The 23443-nt window shown below is 39.1% G+C and overlaps 1 protein-coding gene across 2 annotated transcripts; it reads left to right on the top strand.

Moving 5' to 3' along the window:
* On the top strand, positions 1-23173 carry FAM204A (family with sequence similarity 204 member A). 2 transcript variants are annotated; one of them, XM_081912849.1, is made up of 8 exons: positions 1-150; positions 3071-3336; positions 4505-4595; positions 7393-7429; positions 7824-7923; positions 9832-9921; positions 22388-22494; positions 22824-23173. In XM_081912849.1, the coding sequence occupies exons 2-8, from the start codon at positions 3073-3075 to the stop codon at positions 22873-22875; spliced, it is 741 nt and encodes a 246-aa protein (XP_081768975.1). In that variant the 5' UTR covers positions 1-150; positions 3071-3072; the 3' UTR covers positions 22876-23173. The 2 variants fall into 2 exon arrangements, with proteins under 2 accessions (XP_081768975.1, XP_081768974.1); XM_081912848.1 differs by lacking the exon at positions 1-150 and adding an exon at positions 423-558.
* Positions 23174-23443: the final 270 nt, after the last annotated feature.

The following is a 23443-nucleotide window of genomic DNA, read 5'->3' as shown; positions in this document are numbered from 1 at the left end:
CAAACCCCACCCCTCCCCGCTTCGGCGGATGGTTGCTATGGGGACCGCCGAGCCGAGGAGCGCGGATTGGCTGAGGGGCGGAGTCAGTGCATTCGAGGGCGGGCTGTGCGAGGAGTTTCAAGATGGCCGCGATGTAAACAAGTGCGGGGGGTAAGTGAGGCGAGAAGAGTGAGGCGGCGGCGGCGGTTCTTCTCCGGCCTGTAGGACGTTATTGGGGCAGAGTTTTTGAAGGGAGGCCGGGGGAGCTTTCCTCCTCAGGTTGGCTGAGGGGGGCTGTGAGTTCTTCCTCTCTCCAGTCGCAGGTTTACGCGTCTCCTTTGTAGGAAGTCCCATAGAGTTCAGTAGGGTTTGCTCCCAGGTAAGGGAGGTGGGCGATTGTGAAGCTTGCCTTGCTCACGAGTAGTAGGCTGCCAATAAAACGGGTGCTATTTTCTCCCATGCCAACCCCTTTTCTGCCCGCTTTCCGTTGCACTTTAATTACAAGGCAATGCAAATCGCCAGCACCGAAGATCACGCCAGGCAGGAGGAGCCCCATAACCGCACCTGCCCTTCTTGAAGGTAGCTTTGTGGTTTTACTTCCAGCCCTGTACAAAGGGCGTGGAAACTCTCGTGAATCGATCGCCACAATCGTAACCGGGCTCCTAGGAGAATAACGTATTTCACAGGACTGCAGAGAGAGGTGCTGCATAGAAGATGCAACCCTGAGCTGTGCCTGTTAGATAGGAGATGGGGAGTCTGGTCCTCCAGATGTTTAGTATTTATTTATTTATTGAATTTATATACCGCCCTATACCTGGGGATCAGGGCAGTTCACAAAATAAAATCAAGATATAAAACCGCAAAATACCTAATAAAACTAAAAACAACAACCCAATATCGCCCAGCAACCCCCCCCCCATTTTAAAAGGGCATAGGATGTCAATCAGATCAACCAAAGGCCTGATTAAAAAGGAATGCTTTTGCCTGGTGCCTAAAGGTTTATAATGAAGGCGGCAGGCAAACTTCCCTGGGGAGAGCATTCCACAGATGGGAAGCCATTGCAGAGAAGGCCCATTTTCATCTTGCCACCCTCCGGACCTCTTGAGGAGGAGGCACACAAAGGAGGGTGTTGGGACTAGCATGGCCAAGGCTCAAGGATGGTGAGAGCTGCAGCCCAGCTACATCTGGAATGTTAAGAGGTTCCCCCACCCCGGATTAGGCCAAGGTTAGATGCTGAATCTATGGCAGGAAATGATTTTATTTTATTTTATTTTGCAAGTTTTAAAGAATAGCTAGTTGTTACAGCTGCATTCTTAAGCATAAAATCCTGTCTTATAGCTGGGGAACTCTGAAGTTCAGAGAGATACAGTTTGACATGGATCAGGGAAAATAAGTACAGAGGACAGTAACTTAGCTACAGTCCTAACCTCATTTACCTGGGAGTAAGTCCCATTGAATTCTGAGTTAGGAAATGGTCATGATTGGTCTGTTAGTTTAAGTACAGCTCCTTCAGCAAGAAAACCAGGCCCTGTGCGTTTTTATTGAGAAGTGAGCCTCACTGGCTTCAGTAGGCCTTACTCCTAAGGAATGGTGTACAGTATATGATTGCACAGAATCCAACATATTAAGACATAGTAGAGAGTAAGATGAACTTCAAACAGCACAGATATACACGTATACTTCCAGCATTTTACAGACAGACATTAGAATACTCCTGAATATAAGTGTGTGACACCAGAGACTGAGAATCTGCAGCAGAGTGCCTTTCCTTCATCATATTACAGGAAATAAAAATATAAACATGGTGTTTATTCTGTTTATTTCATAAAATTTATATACTGCTTGATTGTTAGCACCCTCAAAGTCATTTACAAAAATATAAAATGAGAAAATCAAGAAAAAATTGCATGCAGCAGAAGTGGAAAATGCAAAATCTGTGCTAGGGATTATTAGGAAATGGAATGAAAATAACTGGTTTATCATATCTACTGTTGATGACCTTCATCTGATGCCAAGTAGAGTGGCCCCTGCAACCTGCCATTCTTCACAGAGTTGGCATCTTGATAGAACCGAAGGGAGAAGCCACCAAGAAGCCCAGGGAAGGCTGCTGTGTAGACAGTGCCCTGACTTATGAAAGCCACCTGAGAATGGGCAGCCCCCAGACATCTAATGGAAAAAAATGAGGGCCATTTGTACTATGCACAGCTTCGTGCTCTGTTTTTAAGGCTGGGGTGGGTGGCTGCTCAGAAGGAAACAGCTCTCATCCTTCTCCTGGTATCTGAGATCCAGAGAAAAGCAGGAGGAAGAAGATCAGGGTAGCTTTATAATCCTGTTTCCAACTGGCAAAAGGGAGCATTGAGTGGCAGACAGAGAGTAGTGTCCCTGGGCAGGACAGGATACAGTTTGCAGCATACCCTGCCTAACCTGGCTTATTTGCAAATCTGTTTGTGGCCACATTTGGAATACTGTTTTTTCACCCAATCTCGAAAAACATACCCAAATGAAGAAAGTTTAAAGCATCTGATCTAATCCTGGGGTCCCCAGTGCTGCACCAGTGGGCAATCTCAGGTCATTACTATTAAGTATATTTGACTTATGGGTCTTTTATTTTGCCCTTACACATGTGCCACTGCCACACACCCCTGCCCCGGTATCATACAGTTTTGGATTATTGCTGCCAGACCCTGCCAAAACACATCATCATAATATACATATAAAACCACTGCTCAGTGTAGTTGCATAAACTGCCTGTTTGATAAACAGTAAGATGTTGGACATTAATTCTAATAAGCCTGTGTAAGCCACTTAAAACTTCAAATAAAAAAATGATTATTTTTGTAATATTGTATTTTTCTAATTCTCTTTTTATGTCCAAAGGATTTGTTTTCACATTCTGTTTCCTTGGATCTTAGAAAATCTGAATTCACTTTGACATTGATGAATGAATAGTTAAGTAAGATGCACAAGAAGTTCTGACTCTGTTTTCATTGCTGCTGAAGAGACAGCGAAAGCCCTAAAGACATTTTAAATAACTTTGTTAAAGATTTTTCCACAGCGATAATGTGTATGTTATCTTTCATTATGTACCTAGAGATGTGGAGTGGACTGTTACCTCCTGGTGTGAATGAAAGTGATGTTGACACGAGTTCTGATGATGAAGGAACATGGGACGGGCCTGGGCCTGAGTCCATCTTAAAAGAGAAAAGAGAACAAAAGGATTTGAAAGGCATTCTGTCTTCTAGCTCTGAGATTCAGGAACCTGAAAGTATCACTGAAGGCAATCCTTTTACAGCAGTGGCAGATGAAGGACAGGAATTCCAAACATGTCCTTCTGGAGTTTCATTAGATATGTGGAAAGTAGGTATGATTACAACTCTGCACATGACTGATACTGTGTTTGGTATAGTAGCTCTTGTAGCTGATGTTTACGTAGGTAATCATTTTTGAAAGAACAGGTTGAAACAAGAAGTAAAATTATGTTAAATGGAACACAGTCTCCATATTAAGCTTCTTCACCTATGGAGAAGAAACTTCTGGGTTTTGTTTTAATATCATTGCCCAAAAGGTTGCTCACTTAAATAGGAATGGAGGGAGGTGTGATTATTTCGCAAGATGTGTGCTGGGGTTACCATTGTTTATCAGGTTCTGGTTTTCTGTCTGGAGATCATGTACGGAAACTTGAGGCTTGATTTAGTAAGCAGGTTTGGCTACTGTCTGTTGATCTTTATCAAAATGCACACTCTGCCTTCTCTTTTGCTATATCTTCTAGCAATTATAACCTGACCATCCTTGAGTACTCGTACTTTATTTTTCAACGTATTTCATATTTGTTTTACATCTTCTCCGAGTCCAGAAAACAGCTCAAGCAATTCTGCATGTCCAAATGGATTTGGGAATTAGGTATTTGAAGCAGCTGCCCCTCATGCCATATAATGAACACTTTTCACACTGGGAGGGGTTCAGAAGCAGTTTGTGATATGGCATGGTGAGGCGGTCTGTTTTTCAAAGAAAAAAAAGTAACTCTCCTTGACTATGCCCAAACCTTTAGGTATGCTAAGGGATCTTTTTGGGTTCCAGCCTTTATGCAGAAGGTTGAAATTGACTCCGAAAAATATGCCTGCATAGTTAATGCAGGAAGTGGAATAAATCACATAGAGATCTGTGTAGACAGTCAGTGTAGTCCTGAGGCTTCTTGCATGTGTTGAAGCTGAGTTAACTGCATAGAGATGCTGTGCATGTATTGTTTTTCCTTTTCACTGCATACACATTAACAGCACACACATTTCCCTTGCACTCATGCAGCAGCTCCCATGAACAAGGAAGTCCATGTTTCGTGGGCTCCATTTTAGGGTCTGCGGACTCTGATCCTTGCCATTTTGGACCTTTGAATGCAGCTTGCTTCTATTGGGAGTGTTTTATACAGTAGATTTCTGAAATAAGTTGATTTTGTACATTCAGTGACTTCACTGTAAAAGCAAACAAAAGAACATAGTGTTTCTCAGTATGTGTTTTTCTCTTTCAACAGAAATTTCAGAGCCTGCAAAAGAAAAACTTTGAAATGAAAATCCAAGTCAGTCAGAGTGACAGGAGGGGAAAGAGAAAGCGTTCCAGAAAAGGTGTTTTGCTTAATTAACATAAGTCTTGGGAAATGTTGTTGTTTAATAGCTGAAAACATTGTGCTTAATTGAGTCCAAAAACGGTTAAAGCACGGATTAGGTGGCAGTAGTGACAACGCATACGTTGTAGAATATTGAACTTGAGGATTTTTCTATAATTTGGTTGTGATTCAGAGGTATAAAACATAAATAACATTATTTGTTATGGTCAGGATCCAGAGAACACAACTAGTTCCAGGTATCCAAAGGACATCTTTCCAGAACAGCAGCGCACATGCCACAAGCAGATTATTAAATCTGAGAGCAATTTTAAAAGCAGTTTGTAGTAAGGCAGGAGGGACTATACTTCAAAGAAAATGCCAAAGGCCTTTGGGCATGTCAGAAATAGCTCTTTGAATCTTGGCCCATTTATGTAGTGCTGCTGTACAGTGTTTGTCATTTATTCTTTCTGCGACCGCATTACATAGGTCATTCTAGTTTTATTGGAGAACCAAAGCGAGAGAGAGTGACTTGCCCACAGACTCCCAGTTGACTGAGCAGGGATTTAATTTCAAGTTTGGGTCTTGTACACTACTCCTAATTAAACCCCAGTGGTTCTCATGTGTATTTTTATTCTTAGGCAATTCAGCATTTTAATTATTAATGCCTTTTCAGGGTGGCATTTGAACTAGCACTTAGGTTTTTGTAGATTACTATGTGATTCAGCTCTCCAAACCTCTGTCCCCAAACCATCCTACTAAGCTTAGTTGTCTCCATCATAATTATTCTCTGTGGGAAAACTGGTTTATGCTCACATCTTGCCCCTTTGAAATCCTACCTCTATGCATTAAAAGGGGCTCTGTTGGAGGAACTAGGCAGCAGCATGATGGCAGAATTGATGCGCTGATTGGGGAAATGAAGAAACTTAGTCCATGTACCACCACCACCACCACCAGGGAAATGTCTTTCGGTTAGGGCTGGTACACTGAGACATGTTTAACTGAAGCCAGTAGAACTGACTTCTACATAAATCATTTGGATCTGAGTATGAAGGGGTTGTATAGATCTGTAAGAATAACATCAAATACTGTAGCTATTTTGTACCACAGTAAGAATAACATCAAATAGTTATTTTGTACCTCCGTAACAATAACATCAAATAGCTATTTTGTACCACAGTAACTATGCATGTAAGTTCCACAGTTGACTAGAGCTTATTCTCAGTTGGGTATGCTTTGGATATCTATTTAAGATACAGTGGTACCTTGGTTGTTGAACTTAATCCATTCTGGGAGTCTGTTCAATTCCTGGAACCATTCAAAAACCAAGGTGCGGCTTCTGATTGGCGGCAGGAGCTTCCTACACTCAATTGGAAGCTGTGGAAACCGCGTCTGGAGTCCGGCTTCCAAAAAACGTTCACAAATCAGAACATTTACTTCCGGGTTTGCGGCATTCAGGAGCTGATTTGTTTGAGAGCCAAGCTGTTCAACAACCAAGGTACCACTGTACAGTGAGAATAGTACTGCCTCAGTCCAGTCTGATGTCGTTGTAGCACTCAGACAGCCTCAGTCCAGTCTGATGTCGTTGTAGCACTATATACGGAGGTATTCCAGTGGAATATAAGGCAATCCTGTTCTCCTCCCCTCCCTCCACAGCATGCACTTACAGCTACTCAGACCAAACTGTTAATATGTGTATTGGAGGTGTGTATAGACCTCCAATACCCTGTGAAATCAGACACATTCCAGCACATTGCTATGGATGTATGTGCACCTCCGTAGAAAAGGGGGAAATGAGATTATATTGTACTCTGTGACAGGGCTGACCGTCCAGCCCCCTGGGGGGGGGAAGCCATCAGCTATTTTTTCTGACCTTAGTGAACCTTCTTCCTACTTGCCACTGTGCTAGAACCACTGTTCGCTGTAAAAAGAATTTTGTGGGTGTTACCAGAAGTGCATAGAATAGTTGCTGCACTGTCTCTTCCTTACTGAGTGCACTTCCACCACACTTACCTCTGCCTATTAACCTCTGCCCATAGTGCTTCCTGTAGCTTTTCTCCCAAAGAGATGTGATCTCTGACTGGAGCAGCCAAAGCATGAAATGACAGGAAGCCAATCAGATATGAGCTGTGATGGGAGCAGCCAAAAGCCAACTGCAGAGGGAGAGCCAGAGGTTACCTGAAGCAATAAGCAGAGGGAGAATTTGTGAAAGATTGCCTGTTTAGAAATGTTGCAGTATTGGTTCCAGAGACGCTCTCCTTATGTTAAAATATGAGATCATTCCATCAGACTGTGTGAGAAAATTAATGATTTGGCAGATGATAATAGTTGTATTGGAATTTGTTTTCTGTTCATCAGCAATTGATGAGACAACTGACATAGCCAACACTGGCCAGTGGCAATTTTGTGCATGGAAATCTCATCAGATTTTAAAACTAGAGAGGACTTGCTCGCTTTGTGGCAGCAATGAATGATGCTGCCAAAGGAGAAGATACCTTTCAGAAAGTTATGTCTGCAGTCCAACAGATGGAAGCTGATGTTTAACAACCTTAGTGTCCTTGCCACAGATAGAGCACTAACCATGGCAAGAACTCAGAAAGGATTGTTTGCCCTTATAAAGAAAGTAATAGAGTGCTATAGTGGTGACACAGGTGAGTTAATTGTGTGTCACTTCATTACCCACTAGTAGAACCTGTGCACAAAACTTGCATCTGAGATGTGTGATAACAACAGTTGTTTCATGTTTCCAATTTACTAAAAGTCAGGGTGAACAGGAATTTATAACAAATACAATAATCTAAAGTACTTTCTTTCTTCAGGTAAATTAAAAAAGAAAAATGAAGAAACAACTGAAAGGTATTTAAGAACTTTCTGTGATTTTAAATTTATTTTACAAGTATAATGAAATAAACATAACATTAAGTTGCAGTGAATTTTACTTACTTTTGTGCCTTCAGTATATGAGGGATTATGGCCTATCTAATCAAAATATATGTACATACTGTATTTATATTTAGTGATACCAGGCTAGACTTCCTTAGTTAAGATGCCCTTGTATATCAAAAGTACAAAAGTAACAAATCTTGATTACAATCTAACTATGTAAAAATTTCAAAATATCAAATGTGTAGAAGCAGCGTTTTATTCTAAATATGTTCTTTAACAGGATGTTTTAATACATGCTTCAATAATGCGTATTTCTTTTCAAATGAAATAATAATCTCCTGAAAATGTTTTTCCCCCTTTGTAGCCGACAGTCCACAAAAGAAGGCCAGTTGGAAGAGCTTACTAAGTATTTTGGAATCAATGATAGGTTTAAATCAATTTCAAGCAAGGAAGCCCCTCCAAAGGTGACTTACTATACCAAACTCCTAACTTTAATGTATACTTTGTTATTTTCTGAATAAAAAAATAGGCATAACTTACTCATACCTTTGATATGCTTTCTTCCAAAGTTACTTTCTGAAGAGCATTTCTGTCTTTCTCTGGAATGTTATATTTGCCACTTGTGTTTTCCAAGCAATTGTTCACATCAAGCAAATACAGTGGTACCTTGGTTTACAGCCATAATCCGTTCCGGAGGTCCGGTTGTAAACCAAAACAGGTTGTAACCCAAGGCGCGCTTTTGCCAATGGGGCCTCCGCCCCCAAAATTTATTGTAATCCAAAAAACAGGACACACACTTCTGGGTTTGACATGGTTGTAATCCAAAACGGTTGTAATCCAAAGCGGTTGCAAACCAAGGTACCACTGTATCACAAAACACTTTTTTTATAAAAAAAGTTCCTCATTGTGGTATTTGTCCAGCCGCTGGAGTTCATGTCTGCCTTACAACTGCACCCTCTGGCCTGGAAACCTTTGTTTCCCAATCCTAGATTACGTGAGACGCTGTGGTTACTATATCTAAAGACTGAGCCAACAGTGTTTCATAGATGCGCTTCAGTTGTACTGTAGAGGAGATGTTGGTGTTGCTTTAAGTATTTGTGAGTCAACCAAGATTCAGACTGAAATTACAGAAAAGTAGGAAGTTCTCCATCTTCATACAAAAAACCCAATATTTTTTTTCTTACAGAATAGTCCTTTACAGTGCTATCTTATAAATGTCTCTTCACAAGTAAGCCCATTTAGTTAAATGGAGCTTGCTCCCAGAGAAATGGATATAATATTGAAATCAGTATGCTTAACCTCCTCTCAATCCAGCCCATATGTGGCCAAAGAACTTTGTTCCATTTGGTGTGTTTGGAATAGGAGTGTAAAACTTAGAGTCAAGCTGCTTTGGTAATAAATAACACTTTATTTTCTGCTAGCCTTACATTATTTGTGTTGCATCTTACAAAAGCCCTAGAATGTTTATTAATGGTCAGTAGCAAATTATTTGTTTTCTGCTAGCAATAGATAACAAAACAGATGGAGTGACTAGCAAATGTATGTAAAAATAAATGTAAGCAAACTGAGATGCAGTGAATATCTTCTTAATTGGAAGATGGCATTCTTCTAGTAAAGTCTTGACACATCAACTTGTAATCAGCATTCTATTTCCTTCCCCTCCCCTCAGATATATTACAAATAGAGTGTTCAAGAAAGATGAACCTAGAGTTTCAGGGCAGAAATCTATTACATTATTATTATTGCATTCATTAGTGGGCCTTCATTTGTAAATGTTAACTCAAGACAAGTTAGGATTTGCCTGTGTTATTAAGGCTCATTCTTATTGCTTGTTTTTAGAGATTAAAAATGTAGTCCTCTCTTCCTTTATAGCTGACAATTTGCAGGCTTGAATTCAGTAATATGGTAAAATAGTGAAGTGACAGCATGCCAGAATTCGTTTTTTGGATAAAGATAAGATCTAAGAATTGTGAAGACGCAGTGGTAATTGGCATTCTTCATATATTTGACACATACACATATTCAGGGAAGCTCCAGGGATGGAACAGATAAGTCAGATATTGAGATAAAATTTTATTGTGACAGGCGTAAACTAGCCCATGTAATTTTTTTTTAAGTGCTGTATTTATCCAACACATAAGGTGGAACTAATACAATGATTTCTTCTCAAACAACCATTCTGTGAATATCTATGTACTTTAAACTACTTTCCAAATACATCCTGTATGCGATTTGTTACACACAGAAATTACAGCTCTGCAAGTGAATATGGTTTTGTACATATTGTGATACATTTCGCCTGAACGTGTTTTTGCAATGTCCAGTTGATATTCTACTGGGAACTTTCCTTTTTGTCTTGATATTTCTTCCAGTCCGGCCTCGAAATCAGCATAGACAGATCTTTGGCTGAAGGAGATATTGCACAAGCCGAGGAACTAAGTGATAGATTAGCTACTCGAGAGGTAGGTTGACCTTTTTCGAATAGCTTCACACAAGTCTTATAATGTGGATTAAAATATGGTTATGGGATTGTTTCTGTTTCCTAATCCTTTACTTCTTTTTAGGCAGCCCTTTTTTCAGTTATAGTATATGGGAGAAGGGGATTCATTGAGAAAGGTTATGAATATAGAATGTTTTTGGGACAGACATCACCCTGAAGTCATTCAGGGGTAAAATAAACCATGGAAACATACCCAGAAAGTAACCATCTCTGTGGGACTTCACACTTATTTTTATGTGACAGCAGGTCCTCACGCCTGTTTCTGCTGCGATTACATTTTAAAACGCCTCCTCCGGGGGCTCAGGACAGCATACATGGTTCTCTCCCTTCCACCAACCATTTTATACCCACAGCAACCGTGCATACTTGAGAGATGGTGAATGACTCTGAGTCACCCAGTGAACTCTATGGCTGAGTAGGGGATTTGAACCCAGGCCTCCACACTGCTAGTTCAACATTTCACATGCCTTTGAATAAATTGCTGTTAATACTCAAAGAGAACGATTAAAAAGTATGACGTGTGGTATGGGAACTGTCATTAGGAAGTGTAGGGAGGACAATACCACTGACCTGTACATAAAGGCCAGTTGATGCACCAGTCCTGAAAGACCTACATTGGCTCCCAGTATGTTTCCGAGCACAATTCAAAGTGTTGGTGCTGACCTTTAAAGCCCTAAACAACCTCGGCCCAGTATACCTGAAGGAGCGTCTCCACCCCCATTGTTCAGCCCAGACACTGAGATCCAGCTCTGAGGGCCTTCTGGCAGTTCCCTCACAGCGAGACGTAATTTTACAGGGAACCAGGCAGAGGGCCTTCTTGGTAGTGGTGCCTGTGCTGTGGAACACCCTCTCACCGGATGTCAAGGAAATAAACAACTATTTGACTTTGAGAAGACATCTGAAGGCAGCCCTGTTTAGGGAAGTTTTAAATGTTTGATCTTTTATTGTGTTTTTAATATCCTGTTGGAAGCCGCCCAGAGTGGCTGGGGAGGCCCGTCCAGATGGGCAGGGTATAAGCAAAGTGTTTGGGGTTTTTTGGACTGTATTGATTCAGGGTGCAAATGCAGGGTTCTATAATGGTCTTACATAGGACAAAAAATGCTCATACGTTTAGAAAAAGAAAGATCAGTTCATCTGTTGACAAGCTATTTTTTCTGTGTGCAAGGAGCATTTTTAGAGGAGACCATTTAGGGCCCCATCGGTGACCTGGCGGGATGTGGTCCAGGAATAGCTTTGCTGTTTAATGCTATTCATTTTGTAAACTGATCGCAGTTTGCTGCATTTTTTATTGCAATTAATATCTTACACCTTAGCAAATAATTGTATGTTTTAAAGCTTATGGCAACCATTCACAAAAAGGTTAAGCTCAATTAAGCTGCTTTAAAATGACTGGAACCTAAGCAATCTTTCCAATTGCCCCCTTTGTGAAGAAGAAACATGGCCAGTGCTGTAACATATGCTCTTGCTTCCCCATAATAATGTGTAGCAACATGTTTCAAGTTGGGATTCTATTTCTGGACATCAATGTGTGAGAGAGATAAAAAAAAGTTTGAGGGCTTAGTTTAAAACAGCAACCCTATATATTAAAATTGTGCTATGAGCTCCTTTCCTCAGGGAAGGTTGCCTTTCTTTCCATTTAAAAATAATAATTCTATAGTTATGAGAATACATAAGAGTTATGTTGAATCAGATCAGCATTCTGTTCCCACAATGATTAACCAGATGTCTAGGGAAAACAAACAGGACCTGCACTGGGCTGGAGGTAATTCTAAAAAGACTAGGCAGCACCTGATAAGTAATGGGAGGGCATTCCAAAGGGTAGGTACTGTCATGTGAAACCCTCAATTCTGACATCGTGCAGAGCGGACCTCATGAGATGGTATCTGCAGGATGTCTTCTACAGAACACCACCCCTGAATCCAGTTGGATATATCCTGGACCTAAGCTGTATATGATGTTGTACACTAGTACCAGCACCTTGAATTTAGCCTGGTAGCTAATTGAGAGGCAGTGCAACTGCTTCAGCAGCTGTCTATCATGGTGATATTCTGGACAGTGAGCAGCCAAGCAGACACATACGTATTTGTACTAGCTGTAGCTTGCAGGTCAACTTCAAGGTTACCAGCACATGGAAAAACAGTGGTCATGTGATCTCAGTCCATAAACAACCATGACTTCTTTACCACCCAAAGCTGGCACAAGGAGCTCCTAGCCACTGAGGTCACCTGGGTGAATAGTAACAGGTGGATCCAGGAACATCATCACAGCATATATCTGCTCCTTCAGGGGAATATGACCCCATCCAAAGCAGGTGGTTGACCAGTTATCCAGGCTTGGGAACTGTTTGCCCACAATGCCACCATCCTGCTAGGATTCAGTCAGCTGGTTAGCTTTCAGCCAACCCACCACTAAGTCCAGGCACTGGTCTAGCTCTCACATGGTATTGCCTAATTCAGATGTTAGAAAGAAATAGAGCTGGGTATCATCAGACTAATAATACTTCACCCAAGTAGTTAGAGCTGGATCACATTCAATGCTTGACTCTTGGAGTTTGTGCATTGAACTACTGGGTTCACTTAGCTTGAGCATTGATGTGTGAAGAGCTAGTTCATCTTTCCTTACCATACACCAAAGTTCCTAAATTTTAGGAATATACTCATATGTCTTTAATATGTCCTTAATATGTGAAATTGAGGGCATTTGACTATATTTATTTCACACTAAGTCCACCATAGAAACAAATACTATAGGTGCCAATGACAAAGGGTAACTTAAAACTAGAAGATATCACCCATTTTTATTTTCACACTAAATGAAAACCTGGGCTGACCCGTATTTGTGGGTACAGCTGTTTAACAGTGTGATGGAATACGTGTTCAATGGATGAGTGTTCTTTGGAAATCAGGTGTATAGGTTTTTAATCAGTGGTATTTTCTTTTTCAAGAAGCAGTAACTGGAACCTGCTGATAAAGCCTTTGCTTTGAGGCACAGATCCCAGAGTCCTTAAAGCTGTTTCCTCCCTTAATAAGTGAAACTAATTTTTGATGTATAACATTTATAAGCCTGTGAAACTGATAGAACAGCATCAGTATTGGGGAGGAGGAGGAGAGCCAAAAATAAAAAAGATGGCTAAGAAGAGGCTATGAAAACATGCTTTTAAAAGCTAGGGAATGCCAAAACATAGTTGTCTATCATTCTTTCACAGAGAGAACCAATTTTTATAGAATGGGGTTGCCTCAAATAAAAAAGGGATGTAAAGAATGTACATAATCTAGAGCCAGGCAGTGTAGAATGAGCAATATATATATTTGAGATATGGGCAATTATTTGGCTCTCTGCAATGGGGCACTTGTTGCAGTTGTATTTGGGTGCAGGCAGTTATGCAGTGGTACTGCTCTATTGTTTTTCAGGTGTTTAGTGTTCTGTTGATTAAATAGTGTGTGTCAAGAAATAGTTTGATATCCATAGGGCTGTGGGTATCTGCCTGCAGATACTTGGAAGAGTCTTAACTGTAAACTGTAAACTTCTCTCGGGACCTTCTGGTATCATCTTGAATTGTCTTGTTACCTTCTATTTCTCCCTGAGTTTATAGGATCACGGTGGACTTGGTTAGAATATCTGGTACACAGGCAGCAGCCATTTTAGGCATGTCAAATTTATGCCCAATCGCTGATGCATGAGTCCTTTTGGACCCAGATGAGAGGTGGCAGAACGGTGAGGGGCATCCTTGTACGTGCTCTGCTGTCACCTGTGGGGGCCTGGAACAGAACTGCCATGTGAAATGGCCGCCACCTGCAGTGTTGTCAGTGCCTAGTTATAAGATGGATTATATTGTATGAGACTTGATTGCACCTGTTTGTGCTGGTAGAAATTTCAGTCATGTTCACAAAGCAAGGGGGCAAGATTACTGTCAGATTCATTGATGTTTCCATGTATGTCTCCAACATCAATAGAATGAAATTGTGGTAGCAGTTAATGAGGGACTTCAACAGCTGTTCAAAAATCTTGTTATATAATTCCTTCTAGCTTGTCCCTGTTCTCATTTTTGATGACACTCTCAAAGAATTCTAAATGGTTGGTGAAACAAGACTCTTTGGAGAATCCATTCTGATTGTTCCGCATTAAGACTTGTTCTTCTATATATTTGAAGATTCTAGCTTTAGTAATGCTTTCCACCAGTTTACATGAGACAGAGTCAGAAATAGTTCTCTGCATAAAATTATCAGGTTTCCTTCATGATCAATATATTGTGAAACAGTTTCTTAAAATCCCTTACTTAAATCCTAAAACAATATTCTTCAAATGTAATATGCAGGAATTCTCCTTTGAGGGTCAAGATGCACATGGTTCAGAGAACTGAGCTGGCAGTGTAATTTTAATTGTTAATATTTTGTGAAAGTTGTGGGTTGCAGCCAGAAAGTCATATTCAGAGTAATAAAAATAAGTGGACTTAGGTGTATTGAATACAGTGGGTCTAATCTGGAGTATGACTTAGTTGGATGCAACCCAGTAGGCTTAAAACTTTACTTTGATTTCATGGGCTGTTCTTATTTATAATGGCTTGGACTGTGCTCACACAGCATGATTTACCCAGCCTCTTCATCTGTGCTGCAGCCTCAAGCAAACCCCGAAAAGCTACTCTTGAGGGTCCAGAATGACATGAGATGAGGTGTAGGGAACTGCAGCAAGAAGGGGAATTGGTGGGAATTAGAGGCACCTTAAATCTATGAAAGTGTCTTCTGCTTGTGCAAGTTCACTTTTGGATCCAAGCCAAAGTTAAGAATGCAGAATAATTAAGCTATAGCTAAATTATGTGAGGTTTCTTGTTAATCTTGGGTGTCACAGAAAATTGTACTACAAATTATTCATTTACATAATTATTCTTTTGGACGTGCTAAGAAATTTAGAATTCCTGAATTATACTGGCCATATAAAAGATACCCCATTTTGCAACCTACAGAAAGGCTTTAACAAGTTGTTATTAATCAGTGTAACTTTGATTAGTTTAAATTAAATAGATTGTTAAAGAACACTTTTACATCTCCGTGAAAACCTTCTGACTCTCTGGGCTGCTTAACAATTCATGTATTTAAATATTTTCTGAGTACTGTGCAGGACTGACTATTAAATAATTTGAACACATTTTCTTTTAAGCAATATAGTCTGTGACCATTTTTTAAAAGCTTATACAGCAGTATACTTACATATCTGCTACTGATGAATTCCCTCCAGCTTAGGTCAGCAGGGCCCACCTCAAACAAATAAGTTTGGATTGGCCTCAAATCTCCTCTGCTCTATCACGTTCCTAATGTCTCCCCATAGCCCCAATGCTGGGGCTGGGCAGGGAAGGTAGAGCTGCTTTGCCCAGCAGTGTCCATTGCTGCAAGGAAGCATGGAGCTACAGTTTCCATTCTTCCTGGATTCTCACTCAGGCATTCAGCCGGAAGCCTCTGCTGTTGCGAAGTCTACCTGTTGGGAAGTGGCTGGGAAACCTAGGCAGATGGGTGGCATATTATTATTATCATTATTATACCTGCCACTGGTGCTATCTCCTTCATCAGAGTGAGGTCAAGAAAAAGGGGCTCCTGGTGGTGTGGATTGGCAAGGACTGATATGGATGAATCTCTAGGAAGGCCTCCAGCAGCCAAGGTTTTTCAAGGATCCAATTGGAGCATACATAGCAGTTCAATTCCCAATACAGTGGAGCCTTGGTTCTCAAACTTAATCAGTTCCGGGAGTCTGTTCGACTCCCGAAACCATTCAAAAACCAAGGTGCGGCTTCTGATTGGCTGCAGGAGCTTCCTGCACTCAAGCGGAAGCCGTGTCAAACGTTTGGCTTCCAAAAAACATTTGCAAAACGTAACATTTACTTCCGGGTTTGCGGCATTTGTTCATCAACTAAGCCGTTCGAGAACCAAGGTTCCACTGTAGTTGGAGAACTTCTCTGCTGCTCTGCTCCTAAGTGACCCATGATTCACAACTTGTGTAATTTTGTATGGCAAGCTTGATAACTCAGTGCCATCACTATAGTCTTAGTTTTCCTTCAGTATTTGAACTGTTGAAGAAAAATATTTTTATTAGTAGTGGTACTTTAATTCTATCATTGAAATTTGAGTGGTTACTTGTTTACTATGTGTGAAAGATCTCCTGCCCGATCCACCCTCAAAATACTTAATATCAAAAGTTTTTCAGTTACCTTGTGACTTAGTTCCTTTGCTCTGTTTTGTAATAGTGCATTAAAATTAGGGCAGTAACTTAAAGAGCAAAAGGCCCTGCCATTTCTGACTTTTCCTGTGCTATCATTCCATTTGTTCACCTAGCAGTTTGCGCCCTTTAGTGTAAGAGATTTCACAAACAATAATTTGCATGATCTTGTTTTGAATTTGTTCAGATGATTCATGATAATAAATATTACTTTAAAGTGTTAGGTCATTCCTGTACTATAGCCAAACTAGTATGATTATTTTTCATAGACACAGTTGATACACTCTACAGGGAATGGATGTGTTGTTGGCCATTGCGAATAGAGTTGGCAGTTTCCAGAATCACATACAAAATGTTCAGTAATACTTTACGTGTTCAAAGAAATTAAAAATATATATTAAAAAATGTAGAACAACCATGTACAATTTAGAAATGCCTTTTAATGTTAATGTGCTGGGGGAAATAAAGACAAATACAATATATTTGTGGCTAATTCCTCTGCCTTTCTAGTGAAGGTGTTTCTGAGTTTCTCTTCAATGAGGTTGTTTTCTCTTAACCTTTAGTATATGACAGGGGTTATCACCTAGGATTATATTCATATGCTCTCTTAATTATGTATATCTTCTTTTTAACAAACCTTTAAAAAAGATTTCAGATGTTACAAGTCTAATTAAAGAGACAAAGCACAGTTTATACTGTAGATTTTTTTCTGCAGTTCAATTAATCAGCATGTTTTCTCTTTTAATTAAAACCATTTTAGTAAATTAAAGCCCACAGCAAAACACATATATAATTTGTTTGTAATTAGCTCTTAATTGGTGGTAGTTGAAGCTTAGCACCCTTGGTTTCTTTCTTCATGATTGCCATTTTATTAGCAGCCAGTCATTAATTAATCTTTTTTTCTAATTAGCTTATAAAACTGTTGATGGCACATTATTGTAAATGTGATTTTAAGTTCAAAGCTTGTTAATAAGCTTTCTTACTTAGAAGAACAGAGATAAAGAAATTGCTGAAAACAGTACTACAGTTCTTTTTTTTAAAACAGCCTTTCTTACAAGGGGACTGTGTAAAACATCTAACAGCTTATGGTTAATTTTTAATGCTGTTTCTTATGAATGGAAGAAGTTACTTGCATATAAATATTTGAATCTAAAACAAAGCTCAAATATAGGAACAGTTTTTAATGTCCATGCTATATGACAGAGTTGTCCACATATACAGTAATTTGATGATTTAATACTCCTCTATAGAAACCCAACAAAGGTATTACAAAGTATTTTGTACTAGAAGTTGAACAAATCATTGACAGAAGACCATTCTCACTTGAAAATCCACTCAATATTCTTGTTTGCTTTATATAGTTAATATACATCAGCAATGGATAACATTCCACAACATAAAAGGGGAAAATCATAGCCGCGGGCAGAACCTGAAATAACTAGATTCATATTTGATGAGAAACTGTAATATAGTATTAAAAGGCTGTTTGGTTTCTCTGATAGACCACAGGATGCTTCAAGACTTGTTAGAATAGAGATGTTCTTTTAAAACCCCTTTGGGTTTAGCCTTTTATAGAACATGCCTACATATGACATTTCTGAATCCAGCCTTGAATGTCCTAGAGAGTATGTATTTTATAATGGGGTCTTTGAAATAAATCTTTTATCTTTTGGTGGACTTTCATTCCGCCAGCCCAGAGGCTCAAGGTGGCACCCAAAAGGTGAAATAATGTATAAACCTAACCATCAAATATAATAATACAAAATATTAAAAGCAATACACAGCTCAAAACAGAGGCATCAGTCATTGGTCACTAAAGGGCAGCCTAAGCAAAATAGCTCTGCATTGCTTCCGGAAGGAAGCCAGACGTACTCAGAGATGCTTCCAAGAGGAAATGAATTCCATGGCCAGGCAGTTGCTGTGCAGACAGCTTGCTCCCTTGCCCTCAATGTTCTAACTTGGCGCATGAACCATGAGAGCATCTTCAGCGGATTTCAAGGGCTATGGTGGGTCATAGATGGTTCCCCTCCAAACATTTCATCAAGCATCTCAAGCTTTATTTATTTTTTGTAATGTTTCCTGAAGTTACAGTAAACACATTTTGCAGCTTTTAAGATCGTCTATTTTCCTCTCTCTCCTTCAACTTTATTTACTATTTCAAACTTCAGCCGTTCCTTTGCTGCTGCTGCTTCTTTTTTTTAAAGGGTTTTATGATGCTGTGCAAGAAACACTAGAAAGGGATAGCTGACAAGGAAAAAATTAAAAATTGGATAAAAAGTAAATGAATAATGTCATATTACTAAAAAGATGAGAGGCTAATTTGTGCCGACTTTTTGCTAATTTTGTTCAAGCCTCAAAATGAGGAGCTGTCACCCGTTCTGTGTAGCACTGATGACAGTGCCAATGATCCATGAAATAAGCTGCCGCTGGCTTTGTTCTGATAAGAATGAACAAATCTGCACAATGTACGGCTCCCTGAATCTCATTTTCATACTTGCATGCAGGCTAAAAGAAATAAGCTGTTTGCAGGCTTGATTAATCAGACATTTGAGGGGGTTTTGTCTCTTTGATCTCTTTCGTCTCCTAGGTAACTTGCTTGACATTAATGTTGAGCTTGAGTAAAGACAATCAGGAATTGTAGACCAAACTGATATAAAAATTAAAGACCTTAGCACTTTAAGTACTTCAGTAATGGTTCCGCTTTACTTCAGAAAACATCTGTTTTCATTTAATTAAAGAACAAAAGCGAATAGCATAAATATTTTTCATAGAAACCTGTTATTCCACAAAAAAAGTTTTAAGTATGAAAATTGGTATTTTTTAAAAATATGTGCCTTCATATGGTTTGGCAAGAGATGAGGATCCAGGTATTCTTCATGGCTATACAGGGTTTTTTTAAAATGAAAAATAATGGATAGCAAGTTTGCCGTTATGCTGTATTAAGCTGCAAGAGCAAGATTTTTAAAATGATTATCTATGAACTTAAATTAGAATGAGTTTGCCCCCTAGAAAACTAACTTGATTTAAAAGTTTGTCTCTGAAAAATGTGTACTACGTTACAAGGATGAGCCATAATATCTGCATTACTTCCCAATATGATTTACACACTTTAAACCTATAAAATTGAAAGGATTTTTTTTTTAAAAAAAATGTCGCAGTGCGTTTGCTTGAGGTTATGCAGACGCTTTTACAAATCTTCCAAGTGGCTGTAAAGATGAATGCCTCAAGGGTCTTGCCAGGGCCCTGCTTTTCCAACCAGCTAAAGCCCTTATCTTAAATCCAAGCAAAGTACCATTAATCTTTTTGAAAGACCTTTTATGGCTTTTAATATATCCCAAATTAGAACATTTTACACCCTTGGTTCCTGAAATGTGGTGATAAAAAGCCTTTAGAGCTTAATTTTCCTTACTGCGTGCTCTGACCAATTTGCAGTTCTTTGTGATAATGTTTAGACACCTTAATTAAAATGCAGCAAAATATTGGATGTTCTATATGGAAAATGCTGATACTTTGACTACACAAGAAATTGTTGTATGTATTTTTATTCATGTTTTATTGCTTCTTACAACATTGTATTTTGCTGTATTATCTGATGGCCTGAAACATTTTTTAAATAAATAAATAAATAAATAAATATAAAACCCATTGACCAAGATTTCAGGGGCTTCTGTTAGGAAAGGAAGTGAGGCTGTATGTGAGGGTGTGGATAGGAGGGCAGTAGGCTTACACTTGAATCAGACATGGCTGTGTCTGATTTATTCACAGCAGATTTGTCTTTTAGAAGTTGCATCAATGCAGTCCTTGCACAATAACATTAAGACTGCAAAATGGTTCTCTCTCCCGTTCTTCGCAATAGTACGGGCTGCTTTAGCCCATTCTAGAACCATGCTTTGCCAAGTCTATAAGTGTTATTTTACTCCAAAGATATCCAAAGAAAGAGGCAGCAATCCAGAGAATTTAGCCAGGCCTTATTAGCCGGGCAAACAAGTGCAAGCTAGCTAATAGTGGGTAAGCCACATCTGTGGTTACAGTGCCCAGATCAGGGTTAGAAGCTTGCGGGCATCTTAAGTACTTGAGTGAGCTTTATAGTTGTTTAAAATGGCAGAAATTAATAAATGGGTGTTCTGGGATATAAAAGGGGGTATCGGGGCGGTTAAAAAAATACTGCTCTTCTTAAAAAACAGTAACTTTTTAGGCTTTGCAGTGCTTTATTTATTTATTTATTTAAACAGGTTGATTGTAAGAAAACCTAAGCAGTTTCCAAAAATATAATTATATGTTATATGCTGGCAGGGTTTCAGTCATGTCAGCAAGAGTGCTGCAGCGTTATACACTATCCACAGCTTTCGGATCAAGCACAAGTCCCACATAGAGTGCATTGTAGTAATCCAATCTTAATGCATATTCCTAGGTTGCTGTATGAATACAAATCCTGAGCCGTGATGCTAATTATCTGTGTTCTAGTTAAAACATAGTTCATTCCTTGGGCAACTTACTTTTCTATTCCCATTAATTTCTTCATTCAGCCCTGTTTTATTTATCTTTCAAATGTCCTACTTTTTTCAGTGATGTTGCTATAATAGTGTCAGTGACTTCACCTGATTTTTGGCATAGGTTTTGTCTACCTCTCAAGATAACCTCACCAAACTCTGCATGAGTGTTCCCGGAGTGGGGGCAGCAATCTTTGTTTATATTTGAAAGCTGGGCACCATTTTGAATCAAGATGGTGGGGAAAAAATCATGACTTCACCAGATTTTTGATGTGAAGAATCCAGACTCACAAATTACACTATGTATTTTAAAATCACAATATTTTTTACTTTCTAAAAGTTCCCAGGCACTCCCCGCTAGTGTGTGTATATATGGAATTAATAAATATACATATATTCATATGTGTATACCCCACCCCACCCCGCTTCTCTCCACAATCACCTCTGTTTCTTTCCTTTGGCTCCCGCTGTCCTCTGTCATATGTCAAATGGCATTTTCAAGTTCAGAAGAAGCATGCCATAGAAATACCAGTTGCAGGGGCACAACAGCAGTGCTGAAGAGGGCTAGATTCTGCCTTCATGCCATGTTTATGGGCTTCTCACTCTGGGAAACAGGATGCAAGACTTGATGGGTCTTTAATCTAGCAGCACTCTTACATTCTTGTGGTACATCACTGGCAGCTATATAGGTTACCTCTGAGTTTGGTTAGTAACTTGGCTGAATCATCGTCCCTCAACACATATAGAACCTCTCTATGTGGATCAGTTGGATCCCAGCCATTGTATGAATTCCATCAGAGACTGGTTCTCCGATAACCCTGAATGAGTGGTCCTTGGATTTATTTAGTGTAGGTTTAACTCACAGCTTTAAACTACAAGAAAAAGCTAACCTGCCATGGATTTGTTATCTATTGTCCTCGTCACACTGAACCTTTACTGAGAGAATCGGGATACTGAGATAAACTTTATTTGAATTTAATATTTCTGCTATTCATAGCGGCTGGGGAAACCCAGCCAGATGGGCGGGGTATAAATAAATCATCATCATCAAATAGTATTTTTTCAATTGATTTTCTTTTTTATATCTTTTTGTTAATGGTGATGTCTTGTTGTTATTGTGACTGATCAAAAATATAATTTGGTTGTAGCTACTTTGTGGCCTCTAAAGGTGGAAAAGCAAAGTATAAATGTTTTGTGGAAATCAAATATCTGAAATGGTGGGGGGAATCATCTAAAAACCCAAGAAAATTGAGGAGATCCTTTTTCCTTTGCCTATGCAAAGTCTGGAAAGCCCTAGTGGTGTCTCCTAAGCACTCAATTTAAAAAGTATAAAGAAGGCATGAATAGTCACAACAGTATATCCATTCCTGCTCAACCTCTAGAGAACATGTGCTGAAATGAAACTTCACAGCAACTTTGACTCTAATAGAACAGCTATTATGTTGTTGTTTTTACATGATTATCCCACCTCTTTTTCAAACTGTGCCAAAACTAATTTGATTTGCTAGGCAAATAATGAACTTTTCTTTCACTGAAAATCAGAACAGGCCTCACCTTCCTTCCACCTGTTGCTGAATATAATGTACCCAGAAATGTTCCATAGTAGATGCAGGACAGTTGAGTCAGGTACAAATGCTAAAAACGTCTCAGACAAAGCTGCTTTAAAGGGCCGTTCTTTTTGTCTCTCTTTAATTTCTCCTGTGAACTCACTTGCTTATGTTCTTCTCTCCTTAGCTTGGTGTGAAAATTTCCAAAGCTGTTGCTTGTCGAAATTTTGTGAAAACAAAGCAGGATGCAGAAGCTTGTCAAGAAGCCCGGAAGAAAAAGAAGCTTGCATGGGGGTGGGTCATTGGCCTTCTATATTTAAGACTAATAGAGATTCTGAGTAAAATGTTTTCTGCCTTCAGATTGGCTTCTACTAATCCTTGTTTGCTTAATTTGACCTTGGCTTTTTCCTTGAGTAGTGCATCTGCTTAATGTAGAGTCTTTACTACAGCTGATACATTATTCAAATGTTTATACTTTCCCTTTTGTGATTGCTAGAGTATTAAAAATCTAGTTCCGATATAGCCATTGCTGCTAAATGAAATTTGATTGAAAACTCCCTAAAGTGTACTTTGGTAGATACTGACATACATTTGTTTTTGTTTTTTTGTTTGTTTTTTTCCAGGTTTGAAGCCAAGAAAAGATGGGAAACTAAAAGCAACATGGGATACATGTAGTTAGTTGTGTCTTGGAGGGGGTGGGGGTGACATTTAAATCTGAGGGGAAGTGTTTGTTAATATTGAAGATACATAAATTATGTTTTTCATTGGGTTTTATTTCCATTAGTTGTGCAGCTGGGGGAATCACCGTTGAGTAATTTAGGCTTGCATTCCATACTCTTAAGTATCTCTGGTATGTCTCGAATATACTCTTTTTCGCCCTGGAAATATATCCAATTTATTACCTTTCAAATATTCTAAAGATTTAAATCTCTCGTTTGCCTTGTAACTATTAAAATACAGTCTAGAAAAAAAAGCTCTTAATTTTTTTTAGTTATTTATTAACATCAAAAACAATCTTTATTTACAATAAAACACCATGTTTGGAAAGCCTTGTTTTTACATAATAATGAGACCAGGCAATGATAATATTCCCTCAAAACAAAACCGCAAGCAAATTAGCAATAACTCTCACCCCCACCATGTTTCTTCAAATGTCAGTCACCTATATGAGAGTTAAACTGGTAAATTTCATTTACTATTAAGCGAGATTGAAATATTAACTTAATGGTGATTTATAATATTT

The sequence above is a fragment of the Podarcis melisellensis genome (genome assembly GCF_964234715.1).
Source record: "Podarcis melisellensis genome assembly, chromosome: 5".
Lineage (NCBI taxonomy): Eukaryota > Metazoa > Chordata > Lepidosauria > Squamata > Lacertidae > Podarcis > Podarcis melisellensis.
The sequence above is the reverse complement of the archived record's forward strand: the minus strand, read 5'-3'. Positions and strand labels throughout refer to the sequence as shown.

Excerpts from the sequence above, each read along its gene's own strand:
- FAM204A (XM_081912848.1), top strand. The coding sequence starts at position 438 with ATGCCAACCCCTTTTCTGCCCGCTTTCCGTTGCACTTTAATTACAAGG. Across the intron at positions 4,596-7,392 it reads GAGAAAGCGTTCCAGAAAAG|GTAAATTAAAAAAGAAAAAT; the intron begins GTGTTTTGCTTA and ends TTCTTTCTTCAG. Across the intron at positions 7,924-9,831 it reads GCAAGGAAGCCCCTCCAAAG|TCCGGCCTCGAAATCAGCAT; the intron begins GTGACTTACTAT and ends TATTTCTTCCAG.